The sequence below is a fragment of the Onychostruthus taczanowskii genome, unplaced genomic scaffold, assembly GCF_017590055.1.
Source record: "Onychostruthus taczanowskii isolate IOZ18803 unplaced genomic scaffold, ASM1759005v1 scaffold186, whole genome shotgun sequence".
NCBI lineage: Eukaryota > Metazoa > Chordata > Aves > Passeriformes > Passeridae > Onychostruthus > Onychostruthus taczanowskii.
Genome location: NW_024499084.1, coordinates 447,160 through 461,652, shown reverse-complemented (window position 1 = coordinate 461,652; position 14,493 = coordinate 447,160). Strand labels below are relative to the sequence as shown.

At 37.7% G+C, this 14,493-nt stretch overlaps 1 protein-coding gene across 2 annotated transcripts in view; it reads left to right on the top strand.

The window, feature by feature from the left end:
* SLC44A1 (solute carrier family 44 member 1) overlaps positions 1 to 14,493 on the top strand; it is a 71,205-nt gene that overhangs the window by 35,258 nt on the left and 21,454 nt on the right. For both annotated transcript variants that reach the window (XM_041401132.1, XM_041401131.1), the window contains exons 5-8: positions 4,765 to 4,858; positions 9,722 to 9,891; positions 11,703 to 11,792; positions 13,876 to 14,003. In XM_041401132.1, coding sequence (XP_041257066.1) covers positions 4,765 to 4,858; positions 9,722 to 9,891; positions 11,703 to 11,792; positions 13,876 to 14,003 — 482 coding nt within the window. The remainder of the gene's footprint in view (positions 1 to 4,764; positions 4,859 to 9,721; positions 9,892 to 11,702; positions 11,793 to 13,875; positions 14,004 to 14,493) is intronic.

Sequence of the window (14,493 nt, the reverse complement as noted above, 5' to 3'; positions counted from 1 at the left end):
TGTGTCATGCCACATAAGTGCACAATACATGCACAATATCAGACTCAGAATGGAAGTTCATATAAATTACTTTATCAAAACTGTGGTTTGTAGTTTCTCAGGCTGTGCTATTCCACATGTAGGTGAGAAGGGGTATGTGGAGCTGCTTGGAGCTCTTTGTAGCTTAAAAGAACACAACTCCTAAACTCCTAAGGTGACTGTGCTGCTCCTGGTACTGGAGCTATCCCTGTTGTCTCTGCACAGTTTTGTATTTTTCTGCTTAAGTCCTTGACTCTAAATATGGGTCCATGTTTCTAGATCTTGAAGTCCTTGTTTTAGTTGCTCTTAATAAGTGTTGATAGATGGGTAGACCCTGCTGAGCTCCCAGAATGGAATCCAAAATCTCTCGTATGCTTTCCACTGCTATAAGTCAGGGAATATAAATGTCATTGGTATCCTCTGTGGACTGCTCCTCTTATTGGATGACTTAGGAATCTTGCCATTTCTGAAGCTCTTGAATAGTAAACTCTTGAATAGTAATGCTGAATAGTAAATTCTTGAATAGTAATGCTGCTCTAGCAGGGGTTTGTTTGTTGGTTTACAGCAAAGCAAATACAGGAAGGAAAGCTGTACTGGAGCTCTGGTCTCTAAAAGTATTTTTATCTAACCACCTTTGGTTAGTTTGGACCTTCCTGTTTACTGTATTGCTGTGGAAAGCAGTGTTATGTATTCTGTGCATTGTGTCTTCTGAGCACACAAGACCTTCAATAATTTGCCTTCTCATTTTGAAAGAATCTTTAAAGTAAAAGTCCTGGCTTTCTACACCATCTTTATGTATAAACTTGAGCTAAATATAGCTGTTTTCTATGAGTGCCAGAGATAATGGCTGTTTACTCCTTATTAATCCAAGCAAAACAGAAAGGAGACTCAGAAAAGAAGTTTCTACAGCTAGGTTGGAAGTTTGTCTTTTGAGCTACTTTGCTCCAGTTATGGCTCCAATATATTCTAGTGGCTGGAGCAATTCTATTTGTTGAAAAGAAACCATGGAGCAGAAGAGGTTGTATGGCTCCGTGATACAATTTTGTGTGTGAAACCACCAAATACAGAATTGTGGGATCAAAGTGTGCACACAGGTTGAGGTCGGGCACACTACTGTGTGTTCACCAATAGCCCAAACACTGATGCTCTGCATAGTTTAGGAGTATTTTTCTTAATGTTACAACATGTTGGGATTTGAAATCCAGTCCTTGTAGGACAGTTTAATGTCATGTGCTTAAGGGTTTCTCCAGAAGAAATATGTGCATTGTTGTAGGAAACAAAGGGTGTATTATATCAATGATCGTTTAGTTTGTTCTTGGTATCCTGCTCATACTGGTTTTGAAACATTTGAGTGATACTAATTTAGGGCTAAAAGTAGTGGTTTTGGTAAACTAATTATCTCAGCAAGATGACTCAAATGTTTCCTTCGACTTTTTCTGGCCTTACCAACTTGAACAGCAACAAAAAGATTGGCTGTGCTAATCTCTGCTAACCCAGAGTAACTAATATAGAGTGGAAGGTTTGACAATGCTTCTCTCATTCTTCTCTCTCACCCTAGAAAATGCAAACTTCTATTCAGTGATGCACGCAAACTCTTTTGTAAAGAAATCGGTTTTAAGTGTAAAGTGACATAATTCAAGCACACATTTAAGCTCTAAAGCTCTCCTACACAGTATTAGAGAAGTCACAAGGTTTTCAGAGTATAAATAAATAAATATTTATGGAAATAGAGTTTCTAATAATTTGGGACAAAAGAACAAATAATCTTATGGGTGTTATTTCAGCAGTGAGACTGGTAGTTTCTTTAAAGGCAGGGTAGTTAATATCCTTTGTTTGACAAGCTCCATGAAAATATTTTTCTGCTTGACTTTGACTAAAGAAGTGTTCTGTGAGGTAGGCATTTAAAGGAAAAAGATCCAGAGTAGCTCAAAAGCAGTTCCCAAGCAAGACATGGTAGTGGCAGCCTGAGTTGTCAGGCATGGCACTAGGGAATATACTGTTGGCTTCCAGAGGGAGCTGTCAAGGTGTTTCCAGTTTGCTCTACAGCCAGGAGTGTATTGGGTTACCCTGCAGATCGTCCTTGAATGGCTTGTGACCTGTATGCACATCAGGGTTTGGCATTTGATTTTGCTTCATTTACGCTTGGGATCCAAACAGGTCTTCACATGCACATTTGTACAAAGAGTTTCCTTTCCTCCCCATAGTAAATCCTGTCCCTGTTCTCTCACGCTTGAAGTGCTAGAAGTCAAAGGGAGCATGGACATCCACAGACCAGCCCTGACCCTTAGGCTTGTTTAGATGTGGGGGCCTTCTCCTAAGATACTTAAACTGTAGTTCACACTGGTCACTTGACAGAATGGCCAAGCTGGCTCCAAACACTGTGTTATGAATCTATATACACTTGTCCACATAACACATATCCCTCTTCTTCCTATAGAGCACTTTATTCTCGCCATAGAATCACAACCAGAGAGTCATAAGGCTGGAAAACACCCTTAAGATCAAGTCCACCACTAAACCATTTACCTAAGCTCCATGTCTCCACATCTTTTAAGTACTTCCAGGGATGGGGGCTCAGCTACTTGTCTGGGCAGCCTGTTCCAATGGTTGATGAACCTTTTGGTGAAAAAATTACTCTTAATACCCAATCTAAACTTTTCCTGGCACAGCTTGATGCCATTTCCTCTTGCCCTGTGTCTTGTTATTTGCAAAAAGAGGCCAGCCTCCACCTGGCTACAGCTTCCTTTCAGGGAGTTGTAGAGAGTGATCAGGTCACCCCTGAGTCTTTTTTTCTCCAGGCTAAACAACCCCAGCTTCCTCAGCCACTCCTCACAGGACTCATGCTCCAGACCCTTCACCAGCTCCATTGCCCTTCTCTGGGCACATTCCAGCACCTCAGTGTCTTTCTTGCAGAGAGGCATCCAGACCTGGACACAGGATAGGAGGGCTAGCCTCACCAGTGCCAACTACAGAGGGGCAATCCCTGCCCTGGTCCTGCTGGCAACACTATTGCTGATACAGGCCAGGATGCCATTGGCCTTCTTGACTACCTGGGCACAGCTGGCTCAGCTGACTATCAACCATGTTTATAACTTATCTTTTGATCCATATTCAAAGCAAAATAAATGTAAATATCTGCAATCCTCTTTTTCTTCCTGTTTTTTAAGAAAAACCTGTAGATTGAGATACATTTTATATACTTCATTTACAACTAAGATCTAAGGAATGTTTTTTGTGATATCTGTTTATGTTTATATCATGCCATGTTTTCCACATAAGCAAGCAGAGACATAAGGATTCATATTGACAGTATAATTGAAAATGCATTTCGGATGTTTCACCTCCTAACTTCTCTTTGTAGGAGATCTGTCTTTCTTCAATAGTGCATTTGGTGGTTTGGACTGCTTTCCAAAAAACTGCTTTGTAGAAGTGGTGCTTTAATAATGTTCCAGAGACTGCATTAGATAGAGACCAGCTGAAGCAGCTAAGAAGACTCGCTGCTCTTTCAGTCTGTGAATAGAAGAGGCCTCTTCATAGAGGTAGAAATGTAGCAATGGTAGATAAAATTTCTGCAAATAATATTCCACAAATTCTACAAATAATAGTTCTGTTCGGTGTAATGCAGGCCAAGATAAAGATGTTTGTCAAAATTCTTGGTTTATTTTGGGTAATAGTGTATATGTATTATCCAGATCCATCTTGCAGAACTCTATTCTACAAACTATTCCTGAAGAAGGGACTTTAATAATGGAAAGAATTGAATAGTTATATTGATGATCAAGATTCAGATAAATCCTTATTAAGATAAGTCCTTAGTGCATTGCACAGGGGAAAAAGACACTAAAAGCCCTTGCACTTGGAAGTAAGCAGTCTATTAGGAAAGAAGCTTGGAAGAAAATTCATCTTTGGATACGCAGCTTATATCATTGGGGGCTTCCTTACCTCTGGAATTGCTGATATACCAGGGCTCCAATCTGATTTGGAACTTTCTAATTTCCCTTTCTAATTTCCTAGAAGCATTGGGTCAGATGTTCTATGTCTTCATTATAGATAAATTGAAAGAAATCTCTCCTAGGTAAGGCACTTCCATTTGGCAAGTGTCAGGTACAAAGGAAAACTTCATTTATGTTTGAATTTTGTTGTAGGCAACTTGATCTTTACTGTGCTGTACGAATTTGTTTATGGAGAGAGTTCAGCTTTTTAGAAGCTTTGGATATATAATGCAGAGCTGTTATTTCTCAGCCAACTTTCTAACTTTTTCAGGTCGGGGTTTTTTTTGTTCCTGTCCTTGAAATCTACAGACCAGTCATATTTTGAATACACACACAAAAAAACCCCTGCAAACCCAAGAATATTCTCTTTCTATCATAAATGTTGTATCATGCAATGTTCATACATTAAAAATTATCAAGAAAAACATGGTGGAATAGTAGGGGCGGGAGTGCTTCACGGTATTTTGTGTCCTCTTTTATACCACATTGTGAATTAGTCTTTTCCACTCAAATACTCAAACTTTGGAAAACCTAAAGCTAGATGGAGAGCGTCATTGTATTCTACTGACAACTGTGTTGGACTTGATTTACCACATTACAGGAAGGACTGTAGTAAAGCTTTGTGATAATGACATGAGGAGATGAGGAGATGCAGAATTAGCACCTGTATCAGTTTTAATGCTCTTTGCAAAGAATATTAGTGTTTGTTTTTTATTTGTTTTCTATACCAATATTTTTTTTTACTTTTCAACAGGATCCACTCTGTGTAGCTACGAACTACAGCCATCAGAATATACAACAGACCCAAGGGCTGCCAAATTATGTCCTAAATATCCTGTTCCAGAGAGGTAATATGATCATGTTGTCTGATTTGGGGTGGAGGAAGCAGAGATTTGTTTCGATTATGACAGTTTTTTAGAAATTACCAACACATGTTCACTCTTACAAGATAGGTGTTTTAGTGTATTATTGTGTATATTTCTAAAATTCTATTTTTTAAAAGGTAATTGAAAAACAGTCAAAGAAAAACCCAAATTATCTGTGTTTGTTGCGGAAACTATTGAGCTGATATCTTCAAATTCTCTTGTCTCATGTGACTGACACTGTTCTAAGCATCAGCTGTTTTACTGCCTTTCACCCTATCTATAGCCAGCTGCCCATCAGCAATGCAGATCTGAGACAATCATGGAACATTTTTAATCTTTGGGTGGAAAAATTACGTAGGGATGCACAGCTCTCTGCAGCATTCACTTCTTGTACCTTACCTCAGCCAGTCAGATAGATGCAAATTGCTTCACTTTTTAATCTTTCAGTCTGCAAATGACTAGTATAAGGATAGTTCAATACCAAAAAGAGGGCTGTATTTTATTAACAGATCATTTTGAGGTTTATTTTTTAAGTGTTACATTACACTGCTGTTTGTGAAATAGGATTGGAAAGTTCATAGCTTCATAAACTCTTCTAGCTGTGCTGCTTGGACCTGTGGAGATGAGCATTGCTGAGAAAATAAGTGATCTGTTAGCTATTGTACGCAGTCTTCTGTCAGTAATTGCACTAACTCAAGAAGAACCGTGTTGTGTTTTCTCAAAATTTAGCTTCTCAAATATACTCAGTAGTGAGTGATAACTGCAGAGTCTTTTCTTATGCATAGTTTTCTGTTACATTTTTTGTAAATGTTATATTTGTGTCTGTTCTACAAACTCTGATTTTAAGTCTTTCTTGTATATGTGGTAGCTTCTCCACTGAATCTTTTTTTTTAGTATTATAGTGACAATTAGTGGTAGCTGAAATGTTAGCTTTTTTAAAAATTTTCCCAATATAGATTAATATTCCGTGCAGCTAGGCAGCTGTTACTGCAGTAATACAAAAACAAATTAAAACTTCAGTATGCCAGCTTGCCTACTGAAAAGGCTTGTTAATCCTAATTTTTGCCAGAATTATATTGACTTCTCATAGTGTGTTCTCACTTCATTCAGTCTCACTGAATATAGCTTAGTGAGAAAACAGAAGGATAGAACAATGTATCAGAGTTCTAATGATGTTATGTAAATTCCTCATAAAATTCCTCATGTCATTTTAAATAAACTATTGTGTAGGTGAAGTATTTTCCCTTTTTGATATGGTATTACTAAAATACATTATATGTTTGACCATTTTTGAGATAGAAAAGTCTGAACTTAATGCCCTAAGGTAAAAAAGACCAACATTATATCTATAAACTAGTGGTTTTCAGGTTTTTATAGTTAATTTATTTGAGTAAGTGTAATTTGAAGGAGAAATGTAATTCTGTTGAGACAACCAAATGAAAACCCAACATGTTGTAGACTGAGGCATTCAGGAAGAACTTACCTAACAGTCACATTTGATCTGTGTCATGGTTTAACCCCATCCATCAACCCAGGCCCCCACAGCCACTTGCTCACCTCCCCACCAGCAGGTCTGGGAGAGAACTGGAAGGGTAGAAGGTAAAAAGCTTGTGGGTTCATATATAGATGGTTTATAGGGGAAGGAAAGCTGCACACACAAGCAAAGCAAAACAAGGAATTAATTCATCACTTCCCATGGGCAGGCAGGTGTTCAACCATCCCCAGGAGACCAGGGCCCCATCACATGCAACAGTTATTTGGGAAGACAAATACTGTCACTTCAAACGTGCCCTTCTTCCTCTTCTTTCCCCCTTTTTATATCCAGCACATGATGCCATATTAGGAATATCCCTTTGGTCAGTTTGGGTCAGTTGTCCTTGCTTTGTCTCCTCCCAACCTCCCATGCACCCCCAATATCCTTGCCAGCATGGCAGTGCAAAAAGCAGAAAAGGCCTTGGCTCTGTGTAAGCCCTGCTCAGCAATTACAAAAACATCTCTCCATTATCAGCCCTGTGTTCAACACAAATCCAAAACAAACTCCACACCAGCCACTGTGAAGGAAATTAACCCTGCCCCAGCTGAAACCAGTGCAATCTGTCAAGGGTTATGAACCCCCTGATTCCCATTAGTTCCGTAGGATGGAGGTAGCATATGGTGTGAAGATTGTCGCTTGATGTTTTCTGTTTGATGACCAGGCTTCTTCACAGCCTTCAGCTGAGGCTGTCAATGGAGTCTCATTATCCGTCTTCAAGATATTATGTCCAACTTTGACAGAGCAGTAGAGTCTAGCAGTGCAGTTAGCAATATGTGTTTCTTCCAAACCGCACCTAGATCAGGCTCTGTAAACATGACTGCATGTGTAGAGGACCCTGGAGGAAAACCTGTCCAGTCCCCTGCAGCATTTATCTATAAATCAGCTGTGCTGAGCTGTGCCAAGGGACTGCCCTGTAGAAGTTATAAAGAGCAGCTAGCAGTGTTATTCCAGTTGGACTCCTCCTCCCCTTGCACAGGTAGCTGTACTACCCCTGTACATACATAGGGGTAGTAGTGAGGGGGAAAAAGTCTTTGAAATCTAATACTTGAGTAATCAGATAGATCTCCTAACTTCATTTGAATAATGCTTTAAAAGTACAGCTTCTGAGACCATAATCTACTGGCTTCAATTTTATTCGTTCTTGTTTATGATTAAGCATCATGTTGCTATTCTTAGAAATTTGTAATTCCTTTTCAGTAGGTAATATACCAAGATATAATCAAGAGTTCATATAAAATAGCACAGGTCATAGAGAATAGATCTATTATTGTGTTTTTTATTGGGACACTTGACCTCACCTACTCATTTAGACAGAACCACTGGAGCAGAAGCAGATCTCGAAAGTGGATTCTCAGGAATCCCATTTACTCAAGAAAGCTTGTAGAAACCACTAACCTATTTATTCTTTATTAATTAAAACAAACTTAGCAATTAATTACTGCACATGAAAATAGGTAACTTAAAATAGGTAGTGAAATTGCTTTAGGTTAAGGAATATTAGATGACTAATATAAACTCTGATGCAAAAAGCATGGTTTTTTTCATTGGGATGTATTTTGGAAGAATACTTTAATCCCATTAGTTCCCTTTTCAAAGTGAATATTTTTGTATATGCATGCAGGAATAACATTCTTTTACCTCTCTCACCTCAAAATTTGGGCTTTGTTGCTGGTAGTGACAATTTACAAATGCTCTAGGCTTTCTGTAAAGTTGTAACAGTTAACAATTAAATAAACCTCTCAAATGTCAGTCTTTTTCAGTAATACAGCATATAATGAACAGCCATATTCTAAAATAGGTTATGTTTTAAGAAGCTAAGAGGATACATGGGCTGCCTTTTAAGTAGGGCAGCCATCATAATGGGCCTGTTTTTTAACAGCTGTGACTAATGCACAATTACTTTGTTGTGCCTAACTGCTGTATTCATTCCTACCCCAAAGTAGACCATCAATATGAGCATCTCCAAATGCATTTACCTACTCAGCACAGTAATCCTAAACAATAAAATTTGCAATCATTCGTGACTTGAAACAAAAACCTAGAATCTACTAATTAATTACCTAGAAATGGCAGGTGATCATAATTTCTCCCAATTTCTTTACAGAATAGTTACACTTTAATGGTTTTCAGCATGTCATCCTTTTTCCTCAGAAAAACAGTGGATGGGAAATATGTGCCTAAGGCAGCTGGTTTATTCACTACGTGTTTAAAGTGGTGGTTAGAATTTTAGAAAGACATGGCCTTAAAAATATTTATTGAGGACAGAAAATGGTTGATTTATAGGTCATTGCTGAAATGGGGAAACTGCTGAAGATTATGTTTATTGCTGGCATAGTCCCCTGAAATCTTTCAAGAAAGGAAGATTGGGCAGGTGAAACAATAGAAAAGACTTTTTTTTTTTAATTGGATCCAGTTACAGGAAGGAACATGTAATTCATGTCTGAAATGTAATTGGGAATTGATCAAATGATGTAATAGGCCACTTTGAGATCTGACATAGTTTATGACCAACGTAGACTGCGACTAAATGGAAAAAAAAAAAAATAAAAATTACCCACTTTCAAAGGAAAGTTTTTGCTGTCTTGTATCTTTCTCTTGATACCAGGTTTTTCACAGCATTCTGCAAAGATTAATGCAGAATATTAGTCTCAATTTATTTTTGTGAGGGCCTTTCCAAAATGGTCAAAGCAATAGAGGCATCCTGTTTTGCATCATGCAATAGAGGCTTGATGTTTTGCATCGTTTTAACAAAGTTAATTAATATAAACACTGTGATTGTAATATTCAATACAAGAACAAGCTTAGTATGGGGAAAGACTAGGAATAAATACATTCGTTTTGCTTGGCAGCAGTTGTGAATGCTGATGTCCTTTACAAAATATATACTCTCAAGAAGAGTATTGTTATTCTGCAATTTCTTTTGCTGCAAATATGGACCAGTATTCCATTCTATAATGAGTGAAAGGCATTGTTTCAGCTGCTGGTTCACCACCTGACACTTGAAAGAAAGACATGTAAGTGGAAATAGGAATGTATACTTTCTGTGCCTTGTCATTTAAGGGTGGGAGGGTAATAATATCCTATTGGAATGTACACTCCTGCCTCACAGGGTTATTTGTAAGAACTGCATCACTTTTCATTATGATCATACTCATTTCAGCAGCACTTGTGCATTCAACACATGGTTTCTGGTTATGATGTTATAAGGATAGAATGATTGCATCTATTCACCTTTCATTTGTGTGTTGATGTGGCATTTATATTAAGTAGGAGTAATTTTTTTTTCTGATTTTTTTTTCTTGTGTCACCAGTGCACCTATTCCATTCTTCCATCGCTGTGCTCCTGTGAACATTTCCTGCTATGCCAAGTTTGCAGAGGCCCTGATCACCTTTGTCAGTGACAGTAGTGTCTTACACAGGCTGATTAGTGGAGTTATGACCAGCAAAGAGATTATAATGGGACTTTGCTTGTTATCACTAGGTAATTGTTTTTCTCATTACTAGCTATTTCTTAGTATACTCCATTAGGAGGTTGTTAACACACTCTAACCACAAAATGAGTAAAAACCTGTATAATAGCAATAATCCCTTAGAAAATTATTCAGAATGCTTTTTTAAAATTTTATTTGAGACCTGGGTAACTTATTCATAAGTAATATACATATGCATTCCTGGTTTTGTTTCTCTTACACTGATTATGAGCTAGAGGATGAATGGCTGTCAATTAGCCAATGTTAGTTTCGATATAGTTAAGAGAGCATCAGTTTTTTCTTCATTTTTTTTATTTTCCCATTTCTAGTAGTCATCTTCTACCAACTCAAGTCCAAATAAACCCTTTCCAAATAAAAAGGACAGGCTGAGAAATCTAAAGTAGCACATTCTGGTTGGATGTAGGGGATTTAATTTGTTTCATTTTACATACTTGCACAAAAATATGAGAACTTTAAAGAATGAAAACAAGAAAATTAGGTGCCCATTTGTTCCACTGTATGTTACCTCCATCTTCCCCTTCCTTCAAAATTAAAAGCTTCAGGTCTTTCAAAATCTCAGCCTTTTCTGAAGAGCTGGAAATTCCCAACAGTACAGAGGCGCTGAATTGTTTCTATAGATGTAAGATGCTTTTAGCCTATTAAGTGACACTTTGCACTGCACTGAAGAGCTGTTTTAACAACAACATCTTGTTTGAGGTGGAACGTTGCCCACTGACATAAACTGCTTTCCTAGTTAGTCTATTTTACTCATACAAAGTATAAAATCTGAAATCCTAAAATGGGAGGATCATGATATTAGCTATGCATATAAGCAGTGTATTATTTAGAAAGAAACACTGCAAAGCTGTATCAGATATAGGGGTCCTTTGTTTTCAGTTTGCTTTTGTGGTTTTAAAAAAAGGACAAGGGAGAAGGAAGGGAAAAAGAAAGGAAAAAGAAGAGGATGCTAGACACCATGAACCCCCTCTACACACACACAAAGGACTGTGTATTTTTTTCAACCGTAGCTTGAAACTGTTTTTTTTTTTTACAGCTTGACAGCTTCAGTATTTGGTAATAATGGTAGAAAACTGTTTGAAATCTGAAAGCTAGTGGCTGATTCACAGTGCTACTGTTCAGTTACAGTCAGAAGTTAGTACAGAATGTACATATAGTTAATTGTAAAAAGAGTTTTCATAATTTCATAGTTTAACATAAATTATTTGTTTTAAAACAGTGGGTTAGACTGTGATTCAAAAAGCCAGGTTCCAGTGGTTTACACGTAACTGCTGAACACAAATGTGTATATGTTAAAATACGAGTATGTATTTGTACACACCACTCACTTAGCCTTAGCTGCTGTATAGTAGTTTTTTACTTATGACTGGCATGACATTTTGGAATACATAGATACCATATTAACTGCACTGGTTTTTGACATGTGTATTTGAGGACAGACTCTGCTCTGGTCCTCAGGAGGTGGGATCATGTTACCAGACTCAAAAGTACTGCCATGTCTTGCTGTCTGTTTGGTCATTGTCTAAGTACATCTCTGTCTGTATGCATGCATTAGGTCTTGTGTTTGATGTATTGTGTAAATATATTTATGCTTTCCTTGTTTTAATCAACATTATCAAAGCAGAAATCGTAGAGATGCCTAATTTTCTTAACTATCTATTCAGTGAGTTTGTAAGCCTCAAAAAAGAAATCTATCTGTAAAAATTCTATTGGAAGGCAGTTATCTTAGTACAGTGGGAAAATTAGGAAGGCTATATCTACTTGAAGTAATTAGTCTGCTTATTTTATTTGTCTTCTTTTGCAGTGTTGTCCATGATTTTGATGGTTATAATAAGGTACATTTCAAGAGTACTTGTCTGGATTTTAACAATTCTTGTCATTCTGGGATCACTTGGTAAGTTTTGTTGTTCTCCCGTTTTAGTGCCCAGTTGTAATTCTTGTGTTGCATGTCCTCAGCCCAGCTACATCCCACACACATCTTGGATCATGCATTTCCCTTCAACCTTTTTTTTTTAAATTCTTTTCAAGGTGCACATCAAAAATGCCACCTTAGTAATTGCAGATCTCTCTCAGAGAGTATATTGCTCCTTGAATATTTGCACAGCCTGCTTGGCAGTCAGTGCTCATATCAGCCTAGCTCACTAGAGCCCACAGGTGTCAGTGCAGGAGATTCCTCGCAGCACTTGTAGCACAACCCTAAATGTTGCCTACTTCTTAATCTGCCTTCCAAACAGGTCAGCAAGGTAGCTAAGCCTGAGTGTGTGTGTACTCCCACACTGCGGCTGGCGCATGAAGAAATCTAAGGGCAACTATTGCTTACGCAGCTGAATATATTTACAACTCACACATGTTCATCAGCCCTTAAGTTCTTTGAGTAGCTTTTTAAGACCTGTTCTTGAAGAGAGGAAGTAAAGGTTCTTGTCTAGAAATTCTAATTAAATCCTTGTATTTCTGTATGACCTAGATCGTATGTGAAATGCCACCAGGCCTGCTATCTTGGAAATGACCAAAGGTTGTCTCTTCCAAAATGATGCAGCTTGTGTGAAAATAGCCTTATTTTATCACATTAGCTTTTAAATTCATAAAACAAAATTATTCTACACTTATTACCAAGTAGCTGAGCCAAAATGTCTGGGCAGATGACTGCACGGAAAGAAAAAAATAGAATAATCACATTAGGAAGCTCTAGTGATTTAATTCTTGCAATTCATGACTGCAATGGATGGAAAAAATCAGCAGACTATATTTTTTCAGGATCACTCTGGTTTTCTGATTAATGGCCTCACAATCTATACCAGGGAAAAGGAAAAATACGGATTTTTTTTTTCATTTATATTCTCTTTAGAAGCTGAGCAACCTTGTTGAGTGAAATAGTAGAATAACTTATCTTACTGGCATCTATTATTATGTTCTAAAAAATTTCATCCATTATAATAATGGATGAATAAAACCCTGTCTTTTATGACACATACTGCTTATTCTGTCTTGACTGTTTGTTTAGGAGGTGTCAAAAGAGCATTCTTCATTTTACACCTGAACAGAGTATGTTCAGCAAAACCATGCAATCACAGAATCACAGAAAGGGTAAGATTGGAGGGGACCACAGAGGCTCATGTGGTCCAACCTCCCTACTTAGCTTATGTATTTGATTCAGAGATACCAGCAGAACAGATAAGACAATTAAAAGAGAAAAGAAATGTAGCAGAGAGGAGAGGTTATCTCCCTGAGGGGCTGGAGATCTGTGATTAAGAAAAGTTCTACCTTGGAAGGGCAGCTAGAATAGGAGAATGTTTTTCTGGCCATAAGGCTAGGATTAATGTAACAGGGGTGAGGAGATAGAACCTCACATTGTATTTGCCTACTGTGCCTTTTACTAATGTTTTTTTCTGGTGTCCAAGATATTGTCTGAAGCAAATTTAGCTACATATCATTAAGGTGCTGTTTCCAGCATCAGGCTGATGCTTGTTGTTTTGATTAGTGTTCCCAGGAACGGTAGACTCCTTGTTTTGTTGTTATTTCACATCCTAATCCAAAGGTCCATCTCTGTTTCCCCTCCTAAATTCTTATTCCCTGCATTATTGTACACACCCATAAATTCATACATACAGCCTACCACAGAACTCTTTATTCTTCCTTTTGTTCTTTTATTACCTGTCTAGTGGGAGCTGTGCTGTTAGGGCTTTCCATGAAGTAGTCCTTCAATGCAGTTTACCCTACAACACAGAGTTTGCAAGTCTCTGAAGTGGTCATTGTATGGTGAGACTGTGAAAAGAGTATATTCACTTGAGAAGAGGACAACAGAGGAGTACTTCTCCCTCCTCTCAAGTTCCTCTTGGGTTGAGCATCAGTGCTCTTGAGTATTCAGTACCAGACTAGACTTAAAAGGAAAGAACTGTTTTATTCCTCTGGGACTAGGTAGTATGTATCACACAGCAGATTCATTTATTTATCCTTTTTGCTTTCTCACTAAAACATAGGTGGTACAGGAGTTCTGTGGTGGCTCTATGCTAAACAACGAATATCTGCCGGTGCTCTTGAGACCCAAATAGCCAAAGACAATCTTCAGGCTCTCTTGATCTATGCCATTGCAGCTACAGTCTTCACGGTATGCTTTGCTAATTATTGTATTATTTTTTGTTCTTGTCCTCCTGTTGGTCTCCATTTTTTATTCAGGTGAAAGTGTTGAATTGCACACATTTTGGAACAGTTTATTTCTGCCATAATTTCTGTTGAAGTGATTTTCTTTCATTATGTTATTTTTTTAACTTTTAGGAATTGTTCTCTAACACCTGATTAAGAATCAGGGGAGACTTTCTAGGAACTATTATCTGATTTTGAGTCAGGAGAGACTTTCTAAGCCTGCAGCTACTTTCATCTACTGTAAAATGTCCACAGGGACTTCCAAGAATAGGTACGATATTGGACTGCCAATCCAGAGATTTTTCTTAGGTTCTGAGTTCAGAGGTGCTTAGTCATTTCAGTGTATTTAAAAGTCCTTAGCCTACTTCTGAAAGAAATTATTCTTAAATAATTTTGAACTGAAATACTGACATCATTTGAACCAAATTATCTTATTTGGGCCTTGCTGTTAATTT